General features: G+C 39.8%; 1 protein-coding gene across 1 annotated transcript in view; it reads left to right on the top strand.

Moving 5' to 3' along the window:
- PREX1 (phosphatidylinositol-3,4,5-trisphosphate-dependent Rac exchange factor 1) overlaps nt 1–26,519 on the top strand; it is a gene marked incomplete at its 5' end in the record, with an annotated part of 140,668 nt that extends 114,149 nt beyond the window's left edge. The window contains 24 exons of the mRNA XM_009998770.1: nt 2,063–2,155; nt 4,855–5,003; nt 5,932–6,017; nt 7,628–7,764; nt 8,214–8,382; nt 9,684–9,871; nt 10,621–10,782; nt 11,173–11,383; nt 12,552–12,810; nt 13,185–13,382; nt 14,284–14,372; nt 14,746–14,828; nt 15,433–15,523; nt 17,244–17,372; nt 17,932–17,973; nt 19,817–20,034; nt 21,045–21,144; nt 21,740–21,883; nt 22,515–22,629; nt 23,074–23,140; nt 23,856–24,043; nt 24,729–24,831; nt 25,379–25,446; nt 26,477–26,519. Coding sequence (XP_009997072.1) covers nt 2,063–2,155; nt 4,855–5,003; nt 5,932–6,017; nt 7,628–7,764; nt 8,214–8,382; nt 9,684–9,871; nt 10,621–10,782; nt 11,173–11,383; nt 12,552–12,810; nt 13,185–13,382; nt 14,284–14,372; nt 14,746–14,828; nt 15,433–15,523; nt 17,244–17,372; nt 17,932–17,973; nt 19,817–20,034; nt 21,045–21,144; nt 21,740–21,883; nt 22,515–22,629; nt 23,074–23,140; nt 23,856–24,043; nt 24,729–24,831; nt 25,379–25,446; nt 26,477–26,519 — 3,132 coding nt within the window. The remainder of the gene's footprint in view (nt 1–2,062; nt 2,156–4,854; nt 5,004–5,931; nt 6,018–7,627; nt 7,765–8,213; nt 8,383–9,683; nt 9,872–10,620; nt 10,783–11,172; nt 11,384–12,551; nt 12,811–13,184; nt 13,383–14,283; nt 14,373–14,745; nt 14,829–15,432; nt 15,524–17,243; nt 17,373–17,931; nt 17,974–19,816; nt 20,035–21,044; nt 21,145–21,739; nt 21,884–22,514; nt 22,630–23,073; nt 23,141–23,855; nt 24,044–24,728; nt 24,832–25,378; nt 25,447–26,476) is intronic.
- Between the last annotated feature and the right edge of the window lie 146 nt (nt 26,520–26,665).

The following is a 26,665-nucleotide window of genomic DNA, read 5'->3' as shown; positions in this document are numbered from 1 at the left end:
AAAGGACCTACTTCTGCAAAATTTCAGCAGAGAGCAAAAACGAGATTTCCCTTTGTTCTGCATTACATTGGTATATCACAGTCTATTGTAGCTTGAGAATTCAAAGCATTGATTAAAAACACCCCTGGGAAGAGAGTCACTAACAAGAGCCCATCCCTAGGGATTTCTGATCTCCCAAGGAGATAGGCTGGCAAGTCAGGAAGCATCCATCATCCAGGTGTAGGTGGACAGATGCAGGCTTTGAGTGGATTTGGCTACTAAAAATTACAGTGAACTCTCAAGTGAAAAACATCCTTTAGGCTGTAAATCTTTCACTGCCCAGAATGAACAGTTCCATTTCAGTGCTTAATTTTGAAACTCACAAACCAGAAGAAACTGAAACAGAGTAATTTTGTATATATTGAGCCTATTTTGCTATTGCAGTGAAACACACCTTTAAAGGTAATAGAAGTCGGGCTTCTCATTGGAAAGAAATGTTATTTCTTCAAATTTTGTTTAGTGCCCCAGAGCTGTGGAATTTTGGAAGGCTGGGGAGACTGAACAACCTGGGAGGTGAGATGGCAGAAAAACAGATGTCAAAAACGAATGCTGCTGAGGGCCACAGAACCTCATCAGTTTTGTGAAGCATTCAGACTTGACATCATCTAATAAGTTACTGCTCCTTATGAAATTCTTAATCAGATCAGACTGTTCAAGTGTGTCCAACTGGAGAGCTGCAGGGAAGGCTGTGGGAGGAGGATGTGCATCCTGGACCCTAGTTGAGGAAATGGTGGTTGATCTGCCTGTGCTGCCTCTTCTTCTGCTGATGTCCCCAGGAGTCTGGGCTGAGAGTTCTTGCTTCTGCACGTTATGTGTGGAATAGCCTGTTCTTTGCATAGCATATGTTCTGATTATGTTTTGATTAAACATGTTTATTTCTTATATGGTCTCACTTTGTAACCTGGTTGTCTTTCAAGAATAAAGACCTCCTGCCTTACATTCAAAAAACTGATTGGATTTCAGGGGCACAGAAATAATTCTTGTAGATGACAAGTTAGTTAATTGCTTTGGAATCCTTAGGGATGAGTGGTGTTAAGCTGTGGAATTGCAAGGTAATTCTACTTTATAACAAAGAAAGAATGAGTCTATTTCTATATTTTTTTCCTAAGGTGAATTCCTGCAAATGACAAAGCTTATAAGCTGATGGCACTGATTTCAGTAGGAAGGACAATATTTTAAATACTGCAGGAATCATCAGAATCAAGGAAGTAATTCTCAGTAAAAATTTTTTCCCCAGTGGCATGCCAGACAATAGATTTATTTTTCTTTTTAACTCAATTGCAACTTGTCAGATGGTACCTAAACATGTAGTGTTTGTTCAAGTGCAAGATGTTTATCTGGGAGAATTTCCACTTGTCCATTACCAGTGGCCAGGCTTGCTTTAATTTTTAAAAAAGGAAATCGAGTTTTTAAGCCTTTATTTCATTGTTAATAAACCACTACAACAGGATGAGTAAAAAATAAATTTGCCATGACTAATAGAATTTTAAAAAATATTCATAAGCAGAGTCTGTATGACCTCAGTGCAAATAAGAGGAAGCAGATTCTCAGGAGCAATAACTACGAAGTCTTGCGCAAAGTGAGCACGTGACATTCACCACTGGAAAATACTGAATAGTGATGAAATCTATAATCTAAAAGTGAAATGTCTAATGAAGAGTGAGGGCCTAGAAGTTAAAACCAAATGCAGCTTCTAATAGAAGAGTTGATTAGCCATTGGAACAAACTGTCAAGGACAGAAACAGATTTTTCACTTCTTACAGACTGCAGATGGTAACTGGATAGCTTTCTGGGAAGTCTGCTTTAGTACAGTAAGAGCTCAATGCAGGAATAACTAGATTAATTTTATGGCTTATGTTAGATAGGAGACCAGACCAAATGGCCTAATAGTCCCTTTCAGCCTTAAGATCTACAAGTCCCTGTCAATCATGGCTTGCAATGAAAAGTCCGATTTCTCATCTCCATCCTTCAGCTTTTCAGCTAATTCCATATTTATGAAGCATTCCCTTGTGCTCTTTTTAAGATTTTACCAGAAGAGGATGACTATGGATTTGATATAGAAGAAAAGAACAAAGCAATCATGGTGAAGTCAGTTCGACGAGGCTCTTCTGCAGAGGTAAGACCTGCCTTCCATAAATACTTGGGGTTTGGTGCCTAAGAATATTTCAGTGCTTTGAAAAGGTACAAACCCATCCATTCAATTTCTGTTTCATTTGAAAGGCAGCTGATAGAAAATTGGGTGTCTTCTACAAGTCCTGTGGTAATAAACTGCTCCTGCAAATTGCTTAGTGTTTTGGCATCTTTGGGTGACTTGCTGAAGATTTTTGATAAGTGATAGGACAACTGCAGTATCTCTGTGTGATGATAGTGCACCTCAGGCTCATTAGTGACTTAACGTTGAGGAGGAAAAGTAACATTGTTTTGGGATAGCAAAGATGTTCAGTGAGAAATGGGTTTATTTGAGTGAATGCTGTATTTCTAGATTTGTATTTTTCCTTAAAAAACATGCACTCATTTCTCTTCTGAGCCCTCATATTTAAGAGCTATAGGGAATATATTTGCCTTGTTTCTTTGAGGCACATAGATGGCCCAAATAACACAGGATGTGAGTATTTAATGATCATTTGTTCACCCATACAAAACCCTTGAGTGGATACACAATGTGATCCCATTTACTGAAATAAGGCACAGACAGACTGGAAGTCTTATTTTTAAAAACTCTTTAGTTGCCTTTTGGAGTCTATGAAGAGAAGACTAAATTACTTGTCTGGGGTTTCACAGTAAAATGTGGCAGCACAGAGACATTACTTCTCATTAAAAGTCCAGGACAACCATTATAGAATTTTTTACTGTCCATATTAATTTGTTGGGCAGTGCTTTAGGGTACAGATGACTCCTGGATGACTTGCCCAATGCAAACAACTGAAGTGGGTAGACTGATTTTAGCAAGTTGAGGATGTCAAATGGGAAACTATTTTGAACTGAAGTTTAATATTAGAAATAAATTATTTCAGTATTCTTGATTCTTGTTTGTTTTATGGTCACCAAAGAAACAAATCCTGTGCTTTACCTCATGCTCAAAATCAACATAGGTTGGCCAAAAATGTTATTAATCTAAAACATTGCCTGACAGATAATCCTTCTGCACTTTCTTTGGCTGGATGCCTGTGGAATATCCTGCAAATCTGTTGTGTTCTAAAACAACAGAAGCACACAATTTTCTAAGGAATCTTTTTATTGATCTTCCAAGGCAAACTATCTGTGACTGTGAGCCTGTCTTTTTAACTTGATCTTAAAATATTGTTCCAGAAAGGAACTAAATCTGCATCTCTGAACTAGAGGGCTGTCAGCTCAGTGTGGAAAGACCTGAGGTCCACCAGTAATTTCATTACATTCTTGGACTTTTTAAATTGCTAGAAAGATACCCAGCACATAGCTCTGTGTGGCTCACAGCTGTAGGCTATTTAGATACCTTGTGCCTGCTGTCACACTCTTTAGGGACAAAAATTAAGAGGTGAAGCTTTGCTTCACAGTGCCCATCATAGTGCATGGCTTACATTAGGACTGGCAGACTACAGGCCAGAATAAGATTCCAAGTTCAGCAATTAAGTGGGAATAAATCTATTACTTGCATGGATTTATTCAAATTAACACAATCAGTTTTAGTTTGGGATTGGAACCAGTCAGCTGCCTGTGACTATTTATACTTGCTCAGCTCACCTAGATAGACTGGAACAAAAAATCATATAGCAGTGGTTGGTTGGTGTGGACGGTGGCACATCTCATGCCTCTTCCACGTTCATGTGTCTTCAGAAAGACAGTCAGAAAGTCAAGGTACAATCTGAGGAGACATTATCTTCTTTTCTAACCCACCTCACTTGCAGGTTAATTGTAGCTGGGCTATTCCCACAGGTTTTAATCCTGGAGCTTGTTTATGAATGATACTTTATCACAGGGAAGCAACAGTGAAAAAAAATTATCCTTTTGGGAGATGTGGTTGCTGCCTCATTCTGAACAGCCAACTGACAAGCAGATGTCAAGTGTCTGAACAGAGGGTGTTCAACACCAGCCAGTTGGCCAGTGGCCATGCAGATGAACAGCAAATAGCTGCTGGCTTGGGGAAAACTATGGCTTGGATCCAGACAAATGCATTGAGTTGTCGTCAGCAGCATCACTTACTCAGAAGCTCGTGACACTGTAGGGTCTGTACTCTTAAAGACACATCCTGTCTGATCTTCATTAGCCTGTTTAATTATCAATATAGGATCTCCATCAGATCTGTCTCTGACTTCAGGTGTGACCATGGCCAAATAACTAAAGTTAAATGCAAAAGCTAATTTAAATTAATACCTTGTGGCCTTTTAGGCTGATGAAGAGCCAGTACTTCACTTAAAGCAGAGACAGGTTTTTACTGCCTCTTAAAAACAGGTTACATTTGCTTATGTGACCAGGTATAGAGTGGTTTTATCTAGGCAGTGGTTGGAAGCTGTGGGTTTGGCTCCCTGTGCCTGAGCTGTAAGTTGTGGGAAGTCACATTTCTGTATCTCACTGGATATTACAGACAGTCTATTATAGATCCATTGTTTTTAATATAGTCTCCTTTTTAAATTTTAATAGTCCCTATTTAAAAAATTGTAGCAGAAAAGTACAAAGATATATCCATTGCAAAGGAAGATACACCTGTGGAGTGGTGTATTTATACAGAACTGGTGAAATCACTTTGTTTTCTGTAAATGGAGACAACTTGAAGGGTGACTGACAAATTTGATGCTGCCAGTGATCCAAAGTTTTCTGTGATGTTGGTTTCATTTGCAGATGGCTGGCCTGCAGGCAGGAAGAAAAATCTATTCCATCAATGAGGACTTAATATTCCTACGCCCATTTTCAGAAGTGGAAACCATCTTAAACCAGTCCTTCTGCTCACGAAGGCCACTTAGGCTTCTGGTAGCCACCAAATCAAAAGAGTAAGTGCCAAGATGAGCAGACAGAGAGGATTAGCTAGAAATGCCAATGACTAAATATTCCTTCTATAGTTTGTACTGAAACTTCTGTGAACACTTTACTGTGCAGAAGCTGTTCAGTAGAAAAACAAATTACATAAATGAGAGAGATCCAAGAGTCACAGGTTAGTTTTAGTGATGAACCTTGTACCTCTAGAACAAGTAAGGATGGATTCTCTTTATACTGCAATTAACTTTTGGCTCCCTGTGCACAAACAGAATTGAATCACAAGGATTGTCATTCTGTCACAGGTTTGAAGCTTCTCAGACTCTAATATATATGTCTAAGGGAAAGCAATTTCCACCCTATTAAAGCTTGGCTTATTTTTGGATGACTCTAATGATGTCAGCCCTTACATTTTTTTCAGGCCATTATCGTATTTTATAATGAGGCTTAGCCCTGTTAATGTCTTGTGAATTATTAAATGCTGTAATCCCAGAATTTGCCATAGATTTGAACATTTCAATGAGCACTTGATGCTAAACTCTACTCCAGGATATCTTGTCCAGTCTATTTTTATTTCTGTAATGCAAAAGATCCTCAGCTGGTATCTGTCAGCACAGCTGCACTGAAGTTTGCCTAGAAATGGAAGTTAGTATAAATACCATCTCGAAAGCTTCTCTCCTGTGTTGTTCACTTAACAATGTAATAAATTCAGTAGTGCCAAATTTTAATTAACAAAGTGAATCTTCCATCTGCTGAGAGAATGAGGATGGAAGGGATGATTTCTTCAGGCCTATTTGTTTGTTGTTTATTTGTAAACTTATGTGAGTGTTTTCTTTAATCCAAAACATGGTTGTGAATGCTGGGAAAGAAAGCTGATAGAACTGCCCAGAGCTCTGGCAGCCTAACTTAAAATGCTTCTTTGTCTTCTCCTTGATTTACCTTCAGGATTATTAAAATCCCAGATTGTCCTGAAGCACTTTGCTTTCAGATACGGGGAACAGCACCACCATATGTTCATGCAGTAGGAAGAGGTAAGTAGAAAGGCTGTGGAATAGTTAAGATTAGATAGCTAAATATCTATAAATGTGTATATAAAGTGTGTGTTTATATATAACTCCAAGTTTCACTGTCCATCTTGTTTAAAACAAGGAATGCCTGGCACAGAGAAGGATCACACTCATACAAAACCACAGAACAAGATACTTCCTGCCTCAAAGTGCTTCTAATCTAAATACAGTCTAAGAAAATGGCATCTTTATTATGAAATGAATGTTGGCTCATGAATCCTATCAACCCAGAACAAGGAAAAACTTAATTGTACAACAGAAGAAACTTGGTGATACTGCAATCCACAGTACTGGGGAAAGAGTCTTGAGAAGGCATTGCCACTTAAGCTCTTGCAAGGTAGAAGGGCACTTGCATAGTGATCCTAACCTTGTTTGTTTTGAGACTGCTGAAGTACAGCTTTGCAGTCACAGGGAATGAAAATTTAAAACTGAGGTGGCTGAGAAAAAGTTTGAGGTGTAATGCTGTCTGATGCTTCCTCAATATTTTTGCCTGTGGTCAGCCACAGTTTGGATTACTGCAGGTTTCTTAATGGACATCACAAGGTCTGGTGTAAGACTTGAAGACTACATCTCCCTTTTTATTGGCTTATCCTGCTATAAGTGACTAATGAAAGATAGAAGCAAACTGCTTTACTTGGCCCTTTTAAAAGGAGAAAACACAGCTTGACAAAGGTATTTACTGCTTCCGTAACTGAAACATGAGCTGAGCTGCAAATAGAGCACATCTCTAACCTTTATTTTCAGCAGATGAAGAAAATATGACCTTTCAGACATGGACCACTTCCTTCCTTCAGACCAAGTACATACCACCAAATATGTACAATTAGGATGCAGACAACAGGCAGCACCCAAATGCAACCAACAAAGTTGTCAAGGAGACACCTTTGTTACACTCTTTTGTAACAGCACCTGTAACTGCTTTTGAACAGTGTGAAGAGGGCAAATGGGAAATGCCAGCTGGAAAGATTCTCCCTTGTCAGGATTTTGCTAGCAAAAGACAAACTGCATTTGGAATAAAGCTGTATGAATTTTAAATGATGGTGCCTAAAAAAAATTAATTACCTTAACTGTAGATTTCTAGGAGCTGGATTTAGCTTGTTCATATGCATCTGGTTATTGTGAACTTGGTTATTGCACTCTAGACTTTCTATAGTTTTGAGACCATCATAGTCTTCTCTTAGACCAGGGCAAATTGTACAACAGTCAAGAGTTTTGTCGCTTTCAAGTGCAACAAGCTGAAACAAATGTGACTGTTTATGTTTAAGCAAGACCTCAGCTAATGTAATCATAAGCCTAGAAGAGCCATATAAGAATCCCAAAGGAATTCCCACAGGAATTTCCATTTCTAGCATTAATACCTAGGTCTCTAGGTCTCTGTTTTTCCCAGCACTATGAAGGACAGATGCATGATGTTTCCCTTATACAACAAAGCTCTCCGAATACTTGGTAGCATAGGCACAACAGCATCCAACTGACTTTTCCTTCTTACCTCTTCTTAACCAGAAACCCTTTGCAAACTTCCCAGTTTAGTCAGGTGGCTTTACTATTTAACTCCTCTCCTGTTGATCTTTCAGGTTCTGAGGCTGCAGCTGTAGGCCTTCATCCAGGGCAGTGTATTTTGAAAGTCAATGGGAATAATGCAATGCATGGAAATTATATGGAAGTTCTGGAGCACTTTACAGCTTACAGGACCAGACAACAAGAAGCACTGGTATGAATACAAAACCTCAAAGGAAGTACATTAATTCCTGCCCTTCTTCTGTCCTCCTCTTCCTCTGTGCTTTTATACTCACTAAATATTCAAAAAAGCAATTTATACGTGTCTCTTTTGACTTATTTATTCACATGCCAAGGTCATAATATCACTAAGGGAGCTGATGACAGTTGCCTCTAGTAGCAAAACATCAATAAACATGATAGATGCTAATCCACACACTGCATACTGTATTAAATACTATTAACTATTGCTAAAAGTAAAACTTCACCCAGAGACTGATTGAGATTTTATGTTCTCTGAAGTTCAGAGGACATCTGGGGAAATGTTGATATTTCAGCCAACAGAGGATATACAATTTATAGCTAGATTCACCTTTGTAATCCAAACATAGAAAGATTGGGTAAATTCCTGAAGTCATAGCTGAAGCCTGTGTCTTTTGAAAGGGATTGTACCAGTGGGTGTACAGAACATATGAAGATGCTGAGGAGGACAGAGTTCAGCAAGCAGCATCCACTGCCTACCTGAATGGCAGCCATCCCGGCTCTGGCAAAGACTCATCACTGGAAGGAGGTGCAGAATTGGATCCTGTTCCAAACAGTCAACAGGAATCAGGTGAAGATTCTTATGGGGGAAGGAAACCTAGGGAAGATTCAGGGGCTTCAGGAAGGAAAGTTGCAGTAGAAAAATAAAGTGTAATTATTATTGTATCTCTTGTCTTAGTGGATCTTTATAATAGGGTGAGGTCTGCCAGAGGAAGTTCTCATATGCTGGAGAGCAGAAAAAATTGAGATACACTCAGAAATGATAATCCTGTGACTCCCTGATCTTTACAAGTGAGCCAGTTTCTGGAATTAAAAGGCTCAGCATTTTTAGAATAATTTGGTAGCCTCTGCAAACCAGGAATTCATGGTCAAGTAGCAGCTGGAGAGGGAAGATCTGCAAGTATCTCTACCTAGAATAATCTATGTTTTCTGTGGTTTTAAGATTAAAGATTAAGATTTTAAATTACTTTGATCTGAAGCAAATTTTCAGAGCATGTTACCACTGTGTCAGCAAAAGGTGTGGGTGTATTTCCTCCAACTTAGGAAAGTGTTACTCATAAAAAACACTTCTTTACCTTTATGTTGAGAGCTTATTCAGGAAACTAGATGTTACAGGAGAACACCTGAAGCCAGATTCAGTCCACAGAACTGAGCTTGGACTCTCCCAATGCAATTGGCAACTTCTGCAGGAACAGATGCACATTTGTGTGGCTCCCATCTAAGGTCTGGTGAGCCTGGTCATCTAATGGTCAAACAATGCAACTCCACAGTGAAACAGTTGGAGCAGTGCCCTGGTACAGACATGTGAGCAATTCCTTGGCAAATCTCAATCGGACTATGACTTGAATTTCTTCTCTAGTGACAATAGCATTGTTGTGTGTTAAAAAATGTTATCTCCTCACCCCACCCCTCCCCTGCCATCTCAGTCTTACAGCTGTACAGAAAGTGCATCTGGAGCATTTCCCAAAATTGGACAGAAAAGTGGCAATCTTCCAGGGAGTCATTACAAACAATAAGACTCTGAGATTAACATACTTCTCTTCCCTTTGAAAGCTTCTGCTAGGGTCTCTGAATGCCGAACAGAACTAAAAGTAGTATCCTGTGCTGGGTTGTGTGTGCACACGTGGAAGAACATCAGAATGTGCAGTGGAGCATGTAGATTGTCTAAACCTCTGTCTCCAGTAGTGACCAACAGCAAATGTCTTCATCAGAATATCCTCCCAGCCAATAGCTGTATGTGGTTCAGAAAATCCTTGAGCCAAAGGTTGTGTCTTTGCATTTAATAATACCTCTCAACAGGTTTCTCCTCCCCAGGGATGCCTGTATTCATGTGTGCTGCCAAACATCTCTAATGACTTACTTTGGTTCCAGCCCAGACACCACAGACCATCAGCTCCCCACTGATCATTGGTGAGGAAACGCCTCTTGTTAGCCTGACTGTGGATAACACCCACCTGGAGCACGGAGTGGTGTACGAATATGTCAGCAGTGCAGGAATCAAGTCCTTTGTCCTGGAGAAAATTGTGGAACCAAAAGGTTGCTTCAATCTTACTGCAAAGGTACAGGAAAACTTACATGGCCAGCTCCATTTCTAGACAGAACAGGGAAGGCAATAATATAGGTATTTCTCTGGAAGTTTGGCTTGGTTCTTTGGATGAGGTAGCACATGTTCTTCTCTTCCTTGCCTGGAGCTTTCTTCACTAGAAGGCACCAAATTATAATAGCTCATTTGGTATGAGCAAATGCTTCCAGGATTTTGGCTGTTGAGGTAAAGGGAGGGGAGCCCTCGGCTGTGGAATTTCCATTGCTATCTGTCTGATAACATACTCTTTGCTGATACACAAGATTAATCTTTCGAGACAAGAGTCTTCTTTACCTTGGAAGAAAACCAAGCAGCTTTTTTCCCCTCTGGCAGGTTGGCTGGGTCACTAAAGGAAGCAAGTAGGAACGGTGCTGTTGGAAGGCAGCAGTGCACTTCAGACATTGGTCATCCATAGCAGTAATGAGCTAATAGTACATGTCTCTGTCACATCCCAGTAACATTATTATGTGCCATGAAAATATGCCAGAGCAGGGAGCTCTGACAGTCCACAGTGGATATTTTGATCCATTTCAGTTGTAAAAAATGTTGAGGAATGTTTTATGAGACATAATAGTGATTCTCAGGAGGCAATAAAGGCAACTTGTTCTGAGGCAGCTTTATTTGGTTACAACAAGATGGGGGCTTTGCCACTTATTTAATGGAATAAAACTGTCTTTTCCCTCACTGTCCAGTCTCATATCATTGACATCATGTCTTTTTGTTTAGATTTTAGAGGCCTTTGCTGCAGAGGACAATCACTTTGTAAGGAATTGCAAAAGACTCATATCCCTAAGCAGTGCAGTGGCCACCATGCCCCAGTATGAGTTCCGGCAAATTTGTGACACTAAGCTGGAAAGCATCAGCAGGAGGCTCACAAACTACCAAGAGGTAAAACACTACCAGCTGCTGAAGTCTCAAGACAATACTTGGCTATGATAACTGGGTCTTAGTATTCTATATGAATAATTCTGAACTCCTTTAGAGGTAGGTGTCTCAGAGGCATGAAAACAGCTATGCAAGTTACTGGAATTGCAAGTTCTGGGGAGAAAAGTCCTTATCAGAAAATCACTCCTTTCAGCTTGTCAGAGCTATGGGTTATAATATATCAGTGCTTTATTTATTTAGTTGTTGTTTTATGAGCTTTTTTTTAAAAAAAGTGTTATTCCAGTTGCAGAAGAAATCATGTGATTCTGGAATAGGAGGCAGGAAAAGGATTGTCTGTATTGCACTGTCATTTTTTACAAGTGAAATAGCACATACTTGCTTTATTTCTCGCAGTTTGCAGATGAATTGAAAACAAAGGTGAGCCCAGCCTTCAAACAAGCCATCATGGAACCACATTCCCTCAACAGCATGGATTTCTGCCCTACCAACTGCCATGTTAACCTCATGGAGGTCTCATATCCCAAAAACACTACCTCAGCAGGGAGGTCGTTCAGCATTCGCATTGGACGAAAACCCTCTATTATTGGTCTTGATCCAGAACAAGGTGATAATTCACTTCCAAATCATACTGATTTTATCTGCATTAAAAGTTGTCTTTCCACTCCTCAGCAAGGTAAAAATAAGTTTGAAAGAAAGTCTTGCTGGTAACCTTTTGTCCTTTTAAGGTTTTCTAGTAGGATGACAGCCTCCTTGTGTTGTAACACAGTAATTCCTTTCAGCATAGAGAGGTTTCAGGTTTTCAGTAGCTGAGCAGTGTGTTCATCTCATGACAGTGAAGTGTCCTGAAGTATAGTGTGCACTTAGTAGAGGTGACTTACTGACTTAAAAGTGAATATGGTCTAAGAGTAGTGCTAGTACTGTGAAGAGATTGTGGTGCTGTTTTCTTTTCTCATTATTACATAAATTCCATGCGTTGGAGCTGAAAGTCTCTGTCAAGGGGATCTATTTTCTGCTAAAATAGTTGCTGCACAGCATTTACCTTACAACCTGATTACTTGAGTTCGAGCATTTCTTCATCATGATCTCACCTAATATGCTTCTAATACATTGCCTTGTCAGTGTCAGTGTCCTGCACAGGTCAGTGTGCAGGAATTGTTTTAACAGGGAAGATTGACCAGTCTGCTGAAGAATGACATTGGCTCTCCAAAATGCGGTTGATAACGAAGCCCTGCTTGCTTGAAGATATTAAAACTCCATAGTATTTTTAATGCAAGCTAAGGTGGTTAGCAAAGTACTATAACAAAACTGTCAGCATTTCTAAATGAAAATGAATTCTATTTATCTTTTGTAAGGACATAATCTCATTTATTTATAAATATCTCTATGTGCATAAATATTGTTAAAAATTGAATAATCACACAGACCAACTCCTGAGATCCTGGATTTATCAAAATTTCAAGAAATGCTTTTAGGTACTGTCTGTGTTGTCTGTATATGTGTGGACAGTTGCTGTCTGTACTTCCATAATTTAACCTGTTTCAGCACTACGGTAAATTCAAAGCATCTGTTTGGCATGCCAGGAAAAAAAACCCAAAAACAAACCTTTATTTTCTTTATAAGAATGTTTTTGCCATATAATGTAATTATATAAAATACTTCTGTGAAATTTCATTTTTTCTGTTATAATTGCATCTATCCTAAACTGTCATTATTGGGATGGAGTGGGGAAGATCACAACAGCCATATTAACTAGACCCTTCAATGTTTATCAGGTACCTTAAATCCAGTCTCGTATACACAACATTGCATCACCACTATGGCTGCACCATCCTGGAGATGTCTGACCCCAGAAGATGGAGATCTTGATGGCAGCTTTAGCCAGCAGAATGGAGGAACAATTCAGGAAGAAAGGGGACTCAGTTTTCTGCTGAAACAGGAAGATCGGGAGATACAGGATTCCTACGTGCACCTTTTTAACAAACTTGACATTGCAGTGAAGGAAATGAAGCAGTATGTCATTCAGATAAATAAGTGAGTAAAGATCCTGCCTGCACTGCAGAAAGCAATTCTGACCAAATGGAAGTATTAACCTCAGAGAGAACAGGCTGCCTGTGTCCCCCAGCTGTTGTACCCTAAGAACTCCCTTTCAGGTCACCATGGTTGCAATGATTAGGCTGTACCTCATGAAGGCAGGGTACCTATAGAAACAGGACCTTTTGTGAACTGAGCTTCATGGATTTCAATGAACCCTTTGCAGAGCTCTCAGTTTTACGTAGCTGCAGTCTGTGTTAAACACTGGCAAGGTTGCTTTTGATTTCTCATAGCTGAATTCCAGCCTTAGTCATTGTACCTCATTTGTGAGGCTACCCACCAGTCCCTGAGAGCTGTACATTTTGTTTTTGCAGACTTCTGTCCACCATAACAGAACCCACAGAAGGTGGTGCCTGTGAGCCACCATCCACTGAGGAGACATCTCTGGGAACAGAAGAGAGTGATCCTGAGAAAGCTGAGCATGGTGGAATCAAGAAGGTCTGTTTCAAAGTTTCTGAGGAGGACCAGGAAGACTCTGGACATGACACAATGAGTTTCAGAGATTCCTACAGGTTAGTCTGAAGATTGTGCCACTTTTACCTTACTTCAAAGTTCTAATCCAGGCATGGATTCATCAAGCAGGTTATTTTCTAGTCAGTCAATTATTCTGTATTCACTTAGTAAAGTATTGACTACCTGCAGTTATTTCATTACTTTTATTACCATGGAGACATTCACATAAAAAATATTTTCTCATAACAATGTCAAAATGCCAAAGTTTAACAAAATTAAATAAATTACTTCCCCTTTCTATATCATATAGCTGGAAATAACAGAATCTCAGCAGATGTTTTCATTGCTTTATTAAGTTACAGTTAGTATAAGGTGAACTGTAAACAGAAGATATTAATACCAGAATTTTCCAGGTGTGCATGAGCTGGCTTTGGTATGAAGCCAACTGTAGTGACTCCTCTGCTTCCTGAGATAGTTTTAGGATCTGCAGTGCCTGATTCTTCAGTGGTAGAGATGCCTTAGATTTCCTCTTCCATCTCCAGTATCTCTGCTGCTGCAGCTTCAATATATGCTACAGTTGGATGCTGTGATATCCTGAGAATTGGTAACAAATGTTGAATTTAGTGGCAATTCAGCCTCATACATTTTAATAATTTCTCCCCTAGTCGATGCTCATAGAGCATGTTTATTGATGCAAACCAGATGAGGCCCATGGTGGGAAGACCATTTTCATTATTTATAGGATCCAGGCAATACATTAAGCATTGAGTTGGTGCTGCAAATGGAAGTGCCAGCCCCAGAGGCCTTGCTTAATGGTTGTTTTGCATGTCATTAGTTTTTTTTTCATACATGCATAGCAGAATTAGTTTTGGGGGTTGCAGTGTTACTAAAAACAGAGTGGCAGCATATCAGAGTCTGGGTGTAGGACACCTTCAGTCACCTTCTTTGCTTTCTTTCTAGTGAATGTAACAGCAACCGGGACTCGGTGCTGTCATACACCAGTGTGCGCAGTAACAGCTCTTACCTGGGCAGTGATGAGATGGGCTCAGGTGAGTGTTTGCACCAGTTCCAGGCATGTTTCTCATACCTGACTACTCAGCAGAGCTGATAAGTCTGTCCTGATTATAAGCACTTGCATGTTGAAGTTGAAAATGTGGTTGCTTCAAAACTAATCACAAGACCAAAAAGATTTGTTCTTTTTCTAAAAAATCATAGTAGGTTTGGAATATGGAAGAGGTGTCAGGCAGGGATAAGCTTCTTTAGGGGGTGTTTGCATTATATGAAAAATCATGAGTATTTTCGTCTATGAATTAGAGATCATTTTTCACCCACCCCAGTGTGAAGGTGTGCTTGTGTCATCTGTGGCCTCAGCACAGGTTACTTCTTAAGACAGTTAAAAGCTTTTCATTTTTCCTTTATTAGGAGATGAGCTTCCCAATGATATGAGGATTCCTTTAGACAAGCAAGACAAACTTCATGGCTGCCTGGAACATCTCTTTAACCAGGTATGCAAAGCATTGCTCTTATACATAATTGTTTTCTCTGTATCAGGAAATTGGATGTCTCAAATTGTCTAATGACACATATTTTGAGGGAAGGCAAACTACCAAAATTTTGGTTTACAGTGTAAGCAAGTTGATTATTATAGGACAGTGTGAGGAATCAATTTTGTCAACATTCAAGTTGCCTTGAGTGATTTAAGCAAGGTTGACCTGCCTTATCTCAGCTGTTAGACTGAAGGGAAAAAAATGTTCATGAAAAAAAGGAGAAGAATTCTTATACCTTGTATGGTCTAAATGGATCACATTTACAGATCTCAGGAGAGTCCTCCCAAGTTCAGCCAACAGATGCCTTTATGGATGTACAGAATTGTTTTCTATTCTCTTTTTTCTCATCAGAATGTAGATAATCACCGTGCAAAATGCTGTGTTCAGTGTGAGAGGCTTTTGAGGCCAGTCTATGGTTAGAAAGTCTTCATGCTTTTTGTCAACAAGAAATCATTCCAAAGTGCAAATAGTGTAATGGCTTCTGCATTTTTCCCACAAGAGTTCTGTTCATATTTTCCCCTGCAAGTCTTACTAGCACTGACTGAAAACATTCCAACTGTAGGTTGATGCAATCAATGCACTTCTAAAAGGACCAGTAATAACTAAGGCCTTCGAAGAAACCAAGCACTTTCCAATGGACCACAGTTTACAAGGTAAAGAAAAAGGTACATTGTATTTAATAATGTGATTTGCTAGGATTTAAGAGCTTAACATGAATGCACATGTGCCACACAGAGTTACTGAACTGTGGAGTCTACCCAGTCAGTCAGATATTAACGGCAGGGACTGTGTCTGACCACTGAAACTTTGCATCCTTCAAAGAACATTTTCCTGTCAATTCCTTCTAAAACACACAGAACACTTTTCTGTTAGGCGCTGCTGAATCCTCACAGCTCTTTCACAAGTCTCCAAGTCTATTCTTTAATGGGAACACAGGTTCCCATCAAAAGGTCCAAGGTAGAGATAGGTCATATCCAAGGTAAATGGGCACTTTGATAAGCTGCTGAGGGGCTGACCACTGTAGTTCTGAGGCACCAAAAGCTTCTGCCCTAGTTTGCCTGATGACTTATTCTGCTTTTCTTCAGATGGATAATTGCCAGAGTAAACTCATCCTCACATGACATTTACTTTGATTCCCATAGAGAGCAAACAAATGATACTGTGGTTTCTTTTTCCTCAGGGAGCCTGATGAGACTTTGGTCTTAATGGTTTTGAGGCCCAGGGTGTGGTTTCTTCTCTCACTGAAATACACAGGACTTTATTTTCTTAACATTTACTGCATTTCCCTTCCCACTTGAAACCTCAAATGTTTCCTACTATTCCTACTGTACTTCAGGTGCTGTAGTCATGCTCCAATCTTTGACAAGTTCTGGTTTTAAGTCACAGCGGTGAATTCTAGAGGAATTTTTTTTTCTGTTTTTCTTCCTGATTCCAGAAATTCCTGTGAAGTTCTGTTACATGAACTTATCTCTACAAACACATTTATGTAGAATATCTGTTAGTCTTTCCATGCACTGTTTGAATGAAGTGAAGAAATAACAGACACCCTGTTTTCACTTCCTTTATTTTATTTTGCCTAAAAAGAGTCTCATGTATGAAACCAAGATTAATTACAGTGGGAGTCTTTTGGTTAAGTGCAGTTAACTGATGATCCCACATTCATCACACAAAAGAACAGACAAGCCCTGCTTACATTCAGCTGGAATCTTGGACCAAAGTGTCTCTTTAATAGCTACCATAGACACCTCTCAGTGATGGATGTAAACTTGAATGCTCTCCTGTTTCTGTTCATGAGCAGTTCTTTGGCTCAGTTTTTCTGTGTTTCTCTGCTTATGCATTTTATCACCAACAATGGAGTATTTGGCTTAGCTGTACAGCTAAGGCATGGAGAATAAATCTTCTACTCTGTAATTAAATAATTAGCTTCCATCAGGTGAAAGAAAGCAGAATATTTCATAATTTCTCCTCACTATTATGGGATGTGACAGCTGCAGCCAAAAAGTTGACCTGATTCTGCACAGGCAGGCTCTAGATCAACCCAGTAGAGCTGCCTGCATGCTATTAAAGGCAGGGAAAACGAGGGAATTCTCTGCTTTGTGAGCAGTGCAGAGCTCCCTTCATTGTGTATCTCACCCATGTACATAACTTTTAGTCCACAACCCTGAAAACAATGCTAGGAAGCTGATGATCATGGGATTATAGGCATAGCCTTTTTTTTTTTCTTCTGTACTAGATCTATTAAAGAAACTTTTTCACTGACAGTTGTTGCTATGGATGCTGTATCTCTGCTTTCATCTGTATACACATTATAGCTCATAAGCCACTCAGCTACGTAGCACTTCCTTAATGAGTAACAAACTCCATTTTTTCTAGAATTCAAACAGAAGGAAGAATCCACAGTTAGGTGCCGGAATAATATTCAAGCCAGCATTCAAGAAGATCCATGGAACCTTCCGTTGCGCATCAAGAACCTTGTTGAAATCATACAAAAACATGTGGAAGGTCTGTAAATAAGGAAAAGTTTGTTATCAGGTTCAGGGAGCAAAGATTTTGATCTAATCAAGTCATAGGAGTTCGTTTTATCATTTTATCTCAATTTGTAATAAGGCTGTACTAAGCTCTGCAGAAGAACAGGTAGAACAGGTTACTGCTTGCAGAGCCCCACTGCTGGATGGTAAAATCTCACCTGTGCAGCAATTCCAAAGAAATTTTCCTAATTTTATTTCATCAGCCCTTTCAAACAGAATGGTATCAGACTCATCTGTTTCCCTGAGGTTTATTTAGATGGAAATCACCTCCTTAGAGATTCATCTGCACCTGCAATTTGTTTCCAATAGTTCATGGTAGCTAACAGAGTATTTATCCTGTAAAATTATTTGATTTACACCTTGTTTCTTTTTCAGTCATTAACACATCTGTGCAAGTAAGGACTACTAGAGTAACCAGAAATGGCCATGCAGGGGGCAGGGATTGTGGGAAATGAGGACACTGTTAACAAAATGCAATCAAATCTACCTTGGTATCATGTTGACTGCAACATTCCTTTTCTTCACTGTTTTAGATGGGAAGAATCAGCTGCTTTTGGCATTGTTAAAATGCACAGGTAAGGGGTTTGCTTTGTTGCAATACAACATCACATATACAGAAGTCCCTAACACAGTTTTATCTGCATACTTCAGAATGTTATCTTTTTCCTTAGCATTTAGGTTTTCCCTGGCATTTTATGCTAACATTTCTCATGCTTTGCATCTAGGGCAACTTTCCCATGCACCTGACATCTGTTCTTCAGTTTACATTATTTCAGTTCACCATAGGTTGCTTGTGCTACCTGGCTGGTCATTGATGTTTCACAAGCACTGTTTTTCTTTATACTGTCTTTATTTTTCCCTTTGTACAATCCTCCTTCCAGATGGCCTTACAGTTTTCTGCTGTGGTGAGAACATGCAGCAAAAATGAAACCTATTGCACAACCTTCTGTGAGACCATGGACTCTGTCATCTTTCCAAACAGAGCAGGCATGTAGGAGTTAGGACTGTGCATACTGAAGTTGTAGCCAGGAGCAGATCATGAACTTAGATGTGCAGGCAGCACATAAACACACTGTGGACATCATTAATCTGTTACCATGCACAAAACATTGTGCCTGCAGATCAAGGGACAGGCCTTTCCCAGGAGTGAATGTGCAGTCTTTTTGTAATTGAAACACCTATTTTGTGTACTTTGGTTTGGAAATGAGGTAACAGATAACAGAAATAGGCTGTGATTGCTTCACTGTGCCAGGCTTGATTATTAAGTTTTCATAGAAGGAAGATGAGAGGCTTGTGTGGCTCTAAGTCACATCTCCACTCCCGCCAGGGCTAGTCCATGATTCTGTCCCAAGCAGCATGTGGCATCAGTCTAGTGTCCCTAAAGGCTGTTTTTACTGATAGCAGAGGTGATGACTCCCAAAGGCTCTATCTGTGCCCTCTCCTGCAGCACTTCTATGAACATTCTCTGGAAAGAGCGAAGGAGCAGACAGCACTGGACTGGCTATGGCAGCTTTATGGCACCAGGGAGACCGTTACCCTGAGGGCAGTCCTAGCTCTCCTGGCCTTGCTTCCAGCAGTGCAGAGGTGTACCAGTCCAAGAGGACTGGTTGCCCTTCTGTTCACAATATGGCCTAGGGCCTGGAGTACATTAGTCAGTCTGTTGTGTTCAGTGCTTTATAAAAATAATCCAGATCTTCAAAGCCTCTGGGTGATGTCTTCAGCTTCCTTCTTTGGGGGATGCTGCCTTGACAATGAGGGACTGCTGTATTGCAGTGCCTGCTGGAGGAGCCCAGGGTGCCAGGGAAGGAGCTTTTCACTTATTCATATGCCTCTTTGGCCTGCAATCCCCTTAAGTGTGACGAGGTTGATTTGACCAGCATGTGGCTGCCTGGCAGGCAGATTGGAAGCAAAGTAAGTTAACACAAGGGAGATTCTCCCAGGAAACATAAACCAATTGGTACTGGATGGGCAGGCCCAGTTAATGCATTAAGCATATGGAAAGCCCACAAAATGCAGATGGATGGAGGAAGATGAATCTCTAATAGCCCAGGAGAGAAGTAATGGCAGAGACCTTCTTTCAAGAATTCTCTTGCTTCTGTAAACATAAAAAGAAGGGAGTCTGTTCAGATATGGCACTAAGGCATTCCAGCTCTTCCAGTCAGAAGAATGAGCATGTAGATGGCAGAGGTGGTAATAAATAGCGAAGTGGACTAGATGATTTTCCAACATGCATGTGGTCCATCTCTGCTGTCTTTATCTGTACAGCCAGGTCACGCAAAAGAAGAGGTTATCTGTTAAGTCTGCAAAGCTCCAGCAGAAGCCAAATGCCATCCACACACACGCGAACTGTTCCTTTGGCAGCGAGATTAAAGACAAGTGTACTCATAACTTCTTTGTGCTTCTCTTCTTCTCTGGCAGATACTGAGCTACAGCTGAGACGTGATTCCATCTTCTGTCAGTCCCTCGTGGCTGCTATTTGCACCTTTTCAGAGCAGTTACTGGCTGCTCTCAACTATAGATACAACAACAACGGGGAATACGAAGAGAGCAGCAGAGACGCCAGCAGAAAATGGCTGGAACAGATTGCAGCCACTGGTGTTTTACTGAACTACCAGTCTCTTCTCTCCCCCACTGTGGTAAGATGAAGACTTGTGGCACCCTTGGGTCTGTTCACACTTGCTTGTATGCTTCTCTGCCACTCACAGCACAGCCAGAGCCCTTCATTCTAGCAGCAGTGTAGCAGTTTAAACTCTTACTACAGCAGCCCCTGGAGATTTTCACTGCTGACAACCGTCTGCCAATACTACATATCCCATCATTTTCATCTCCTCACAAATACTGGACCCACTGTTACACTGGAACACCACAGGAATCTGTCTGCCTTCCTGTCTGGAGTAGCGCTGCTGCACCCGCTGCTCAGCTGTCGGTGACGCGTGTGCAGGCTGCCACCTCCTGGTGAAAACACATCTCAACAAATAGGGAGAAAAGTTCTGAGTATTTCAAGAATTCGGACAATATGGAAATGCAGGCTTTTGTTCATACGCTGGATACTTTTATAGACTAGATAGACTACAATGTCTTTCTCACTTCCGTGGTGCTGAGGCACCATGTCGGAGGAGGAGAGAAGCTGGTCTGCACCTAATGAACAGATAACTTACAGTAGATAAGCTACGTAAGTGTAAAAATGTTAATAAAAAAGACAAGTAGCTCTGACAGCATAGAGGAGCAATGTTTTTTGGGACTTTGTAAACACTTCAGATTGAGTGGGGTTTTTTTTAAATACAATCCCAACTATATGCATATGTTACTGCTGTTCCTTCACATTCCATGGAACATATGGACATTTGTTTTGCAGTAATTGATAGGCTATTCTTCACATTTGTAGGTATAAAGTTGGATGAAGGGCATCCCTTCAAACTTCTTCAGTCTGTGAATCACATCAGATGACATCTAAGCAAAGCTAAGCTTGGATCACAAAGTTAGAGAGCCATTAGTAATTACTTGGCTGGGATGGAGTTAATTGAAAGCTCCACTTTCTGCTCTGTGTCTCCTGAACTGAAGGATAACCATAATAATCATACCCTCCTGCCATTAATCTCTTTCTGGCAGATTATAATCTCTTTATATCTGTTTCTTTGCTCTACAGAAGGAGGAGCGTACCATGCTGGAAGACATCCAGGTCACTCTGACTGAACTGGACAAAGTTGCCTTCTACTTCAAGCAGCTGGATGAAAGTCTTGTAGCAAGTGAGTATTCTCTGGTTCTTTGAAGTTCTTTTTTTTCTTTTCTGTTTTATGGGTTAATATTCTCCGTGATTATAAATCTAACCGACCATGTCAGACCTGGGGAGCACTGAGCAGCTTCTCTGAAGTGCTGTTTCATTCCCTCAGCTTCCACAGCAAACACACAGTATAAAAAGCATCTGACATGGTGGGATGCTGGTGGCCTGTCCTGTGGTTTGTAACTCTGGTCTGTGCCAGTGTACCTGACCTGTGTGATTTCATACACAGGGAGATATGACAGATGAGGAGCAGTTCCTGACAGATGTTTGTAATTCACCACATTACCTAAGGTAGAAGAACTGTTCCTCCCAGCTCCTCTGTGTCCTGTGTCCCTCCCTGCCAGATCTCCCTCCATGTTTACTATGACGTGCCATGAAATTTCAATTATTAAATGTGTTTATTGTATTGGCATCAAACATCATGCTAGGTTATGCTAACTGTATGTCTTTTCAAGTATAGCATTTCAGACGTGAAATATCATTAGGTAACAAACTCAGCAATGGTTTTGCATTTCTCCTGCTGTGGTAAAGCAGCCAGTATTTTATCTTTATTTCTCCAGATACTCATGTCTTCTACCACATTGAAGGAAGTCGCCAGGCCCTGAAGGTTATCTTTTATCTTGACAGCTACTACTTCTCCAAACTGCCTTCTCGGTTTCAGAATGGGGGAAGCTTGAAACTGCACACGGTGCTCTTCACAAAAGGTGTCTATAAAAAGCTTTCTTGAGGAAAAACAAGCTAACTGATGATGTTGAAAGATTCAAAATAAAGAATGACCATGAAACTCTTAATATAATGCAGCTGAGAACCCAACTACAGACATTTAAGAAGCAGATGTTTCTGTTTCTGTGACTAGGGGGTGCTGGATTTTAGAATAAGACACACTCATGGGAACCAGACATACATCTTGGGGGCTTTTTTATGCCTTCCTGGGAAGGCCATAGAGATATTGTATTGGACTACATGGAAAATCTGATCTAGTATGGGATCAGGAGATGTGCCCAGGTTACAGAGAAGTGTTTTTAAAAGCATAGACTTTAACAGAATGACTTGATAAGCAAGTATTCACACCAAAATACAACACAGGATATTTCCTTCAAGGGGATATTATTGGAGAGTAATTGCTGTTAGATAGAACTGCTTTCTGTGAAGCTCACCTTTATGGTACTAGCACTGTATTCTCATATTGGGAAATGCATTAAATTTATGCAGTAACAAAATCAGCCTTGACACGATCCAGCAGCTGTTGGCTGAGAAGTGAGGTGATACAGAGATAAATAAATAAATAAACAGAAAATTAGTAACATAGGTTTAGTAAACTGTTTTCTTCTTCAGCTCTGGAGAGTATAGAGGGGCAACCACAACCAGCCAGCTCATCTCTAGAAGAACTTCCACAGCAAATTAATGGTATTTCACTTGAAAAAGTGCAGCAATACTACCGTAAACTCAGGTATTTCTTGCTTCTCCTTTGCCTTAAAAGACATTGAAAAGAGTGCTCCTTGCTAAGAACATGAAAATTTAATGAAAAAGAGATTCCATTTCTGATTGGTTTCTTGTACAAATACGAATTTTGGAGATCCTTGTTGTGTGGGAAACTTGTTAATTTTCTTCCCATAGTTAAGCTCATTCTGCAGTTGTGCACTGTAGAGGATGGAATTCCCACCTAATTTGACTTTGAAATTTTGTGCAGAGCTAAAACTGCATAAAAAGAGGGATTTAGAATGTTTTAGTACAGACTCTGTCAGTTACTGCAATCAAAATGGTTTGATAAGAAAACAGAGCTTGGAGTCCAAGATATTTAGCATAGCCTCCTCAGGTGTTGCATAAAAGCTAGTAGACATGTGCTTGAAATGAGACACACCAATTAATGTAGTTCTTGCTGACCTTTTTGCAGGACATTTTACCTAGAGAGATCAAACTTGCCCACTGATTCCAATACTACTGCAGTAAAGATTGACCAGGTATTGTGTTCATTCCACAATAAATTATCTCACAGAAATATTATTTCTACTTCTCTAAAATCCCAGTTGTAGGTTGGCCATATGACAACAACCCAAACAGTATTTTTAAAATGTTCCCTACCCTAAAAAAGTTATTGGAATTTCTCTGAAGCTTGGCTACAGTTCTTTTTTTGAGGAGAAAAAGTGCAGAGGTGGGGTAAACTCAAAACCCTTACCTTAGGCACAAATAAGGCACCATGTCACCCCGACTGCCCCTGCTCAATGTGGTAGCTGATGTTAGATAGAATTAATTTTCTTCTCCCACAGATGCATGAAAATGAACAAACATTAAATTTACAAGTTATGCTTTGTTCACAGTTATAGAAGGAAGCAACAGGAAAACTGTACTTCCCAGCATCTCATGTAAAGGCAGTCTGTTTAACCAAGGGCAGGTGGCATATGTGGACATGCACATTAAGGCATTAAATACTGCTGCCAGGAAGATGAAACCAGGAGCTTATTTTCTAAATCATAACAAACACTAAAAAAAGTCTGTGATCTGTAAGAATTGCAAAAAAAATTGCCCCAAGCCTAATTAGTTATTTGTATTTTTCCACTTCCAAAGTTCATGAATATTCTAAATAGTTGTGCTTAGCCATAGGATAAAGAATTGTAAATGTCTGTAACTGAAGGTGTCAGTAGGCCACTGATGCTTTTTTTTACTTGCTTTGTTTAGCTGATTCGCCCCATTAATGCAATGGATGAGCTGTGTAGGCTGATGAAGTCTTTCATTCATCCCAAACCAACACAGTCAGGATGTTCCAGCAGCAACCCATCAGGAGCTGGCCTGCTGCCCATATCCTCTGAGCTCTGTTACCGACTTGGAGCCTGTCAGATTACTATGTGTGGCACTGGGATGCAGAGGTGAGATCTAAGAAACCTGCAGATTACTGGAGTGATGAGAACTTTTGTCTTTTCTAGAGGCTGGAGCAATATATTCTGTTCAAAGCAACAGAAAGGGAGATTCCAAGGGAATATAATAAAGGACCTAAATCTATTGCCATCATTATTTTAGAGTAGGTTGTAAATTTTAATACTTGAGTTAATAATTAGTATTGATACAAGAACTTGTTCACGTGTGAGTCCATCAGCCAGTGCCACCTACTCAGTGATCTCATTGCGTAGAATTTTGAGTCAGTGTTGTCTTCAATCACACACTGAAAATGTAGGAGGTTGCTCGCAAACAGCTTTAGAATCTTGGTGTGGGCAGACATTAATTCTAAACACACCAGTGTTCTTCCAGTGTCTCAGAATCATTGAGGCAAGAAAAGACTAGTTTGTGAATTACATGAATCCTTGCAGAAGAGCAGTGAAACACAGGTTGACATTAATGATGCTGGAGACTCAATCACTTGCAGTATCTAGGTGTAACAAGACTCGAAATGCAGGACTGAGGTAATTTTATAGTTTTATAAGTAAAAAACCTAAAAAATAAACGCAAGAACTCTAGCAGACACAAGTCATACCTAACAGATAAGTGTCCTCATGTACCTATTTATGTACTTTTAAATGTGACCTGTGGTTGAGTATCTCCTGTTCCCATGTACAGAAGTACACTGAGTGTCTCCCTGGAGCAAGCAGCCATTCTGGCTCGAAGTCATGGACTTCTGCCCAAGTGCATCATGCAAGCTACAGACATCATGCGAAAGCAAGTGAGTATTTGGCTGTCTGTCTGCTGCCTGCTATCAGTTTCATTACATAAAACAGCATGGTACAAACACCAGTTTGTTTTGATGTGCACTGTATTGTATGCACTACAGTCCCATCTAGCCAAACTTCTTTTAATACATGAACAGCTACACGTGTTGGACAGGAAAAAAACTGACTTTTGCATGGAGAGCCAGTACAGCAATTAAAATACAGCACTCAGTGCTCATTATTGAAAGTGTATGCCTTGATGGTTAGAAAGTAGAGACTGTCCAGAATATTTAAGACTATTTTTGTATATGAAGTCTCAATCATAGTGTTAAACAGTAGAAGTTCCCTAGTGCTAGCAGCAGTGCTTGTGAAGTGCTGTGGGACTAATTCCATCTTTTAAGTAAACACAGATGACTAATGTATCCACCCAATGGATTCCAAATCTTCTGAAAGTAGTTAATGGATGCTTAGATAGAAACCATACTCCCATTATAATATTTTCCCCTAAGGATCAGATGTTTTATTGATACTGTCAGTATCATAAATTCTCTGTTTCCTTAGGGACCAAGAGTTGAAATATCTGCCAAGAATCTGAAAGTGATGGACCAAATGCCACAGTGTGCTCCTCGGTAAGTTATTACATATTATGTATTTTATCACAAACCTTAAAAAGAACAGTATTTTGCATTTAGAACCTTATCCTTCTGTTGGATTGCAATTGTTGGTTCAAAAAGGAATAAAATAATCGTCTGTATTGGCTCTGGTGCCATGTCACACATCAGCATGTCAGCAGCATGGCTACTTTGGTTCCATTTTTACAACCGTAACAACATGCTGTGTTCAAAAATAAATATCTTTACAAACAAATCATAGTATGATACATTTCTGTTATTTTTTATACACTCTAAATCACAATGACAAATTCCAGGACTGTTTACTTGATTTATTTCAGGGCAATAAAGCTCAGATACATGTGCTGCTACAGTGTTCCAGCATCATCATGTGAAATAAAACTAAGTGGAGATAAAAGGAGATCTGGTGAATTAATGTTAATTCTCAGGATTGTATTTCCTAGCATTGAGATTTGTCAAAGTATGTAATAGTAGTTTTGAAAGAGAAGTTATAGAAGACTTGAGTTTATTAAAATGTAAAGTAGAAAAATCCAAGGAAAAGCTACTACAAACAGTCAAGGTACACTTGGGTTTGACCACTGATCTCAATTCCCTAAACTTGTGATTCAAAATATTTCTCTGAAAACATGATCACTAATTTTTAAGATGGTTCAACTATGTCAACAAACTTATCTGTTTGGTATCCCAACCTGTATGAGAGTCAGCCCTTTAGTTCAGGAAAAATACTGAACTGTGTTTCAAACAAAAGAAGTAGAAAAAGAGAAAATGGACTCTTGAAGACCCAAATTGAGCCGAAGTTAAAAGGAATTTATGGAAATCTCAAATAGTGTTTAAAAAATGGTTGGCATTACTTTAATAAATCACTAGTGGTACTTCTACATTTACAGTTATTAAAAATAGTTTCATTCTTGGTATCTGATTACCTCTAAAGTTCCAGAAAGATAAAGAAGTTGATTTTCATATGCTATGCCAGTAACTTCATGTTATCCTTATGATATTTAATACATGCTCTTCATCTGCCTTAAAGACTCTATAGGTTGTGCCAGCCACCTACGGATGGGGATTTATAGAAGTGAGAGAGGCACCTACATTGCAGCATCCTTAAAGCATCCAACTAGGAGCAGCCCTGGCTGAGGACTCAGGCTGACAAACACTGATGGTGCTGAATTGGGAGAGGAAGAGAGACTGCCCTGGTGCAGTAGGGATGAACCTGCTG

The sequence above is a fragment of the Chaetura pelagica genome, unplaced genomic scaffold, assembly GCF_000747805.2.
Source record: "Chaetura pelagica isolate M959 unplaced genomic scaffold, ChaPel_1.0 scaffold275, whole genome shotgun sequence".
NCBI lineage: Eukaryota > Metazoa > Chordata > Aves > Apodiformes > Apodidae > Chaetura > Chaetura pelagica.
The sequence above is the reverse complement of the archived record's forward strand: the minus strand, read 5'-3'. Positions and strand labels throughout refer to the sequence as shown.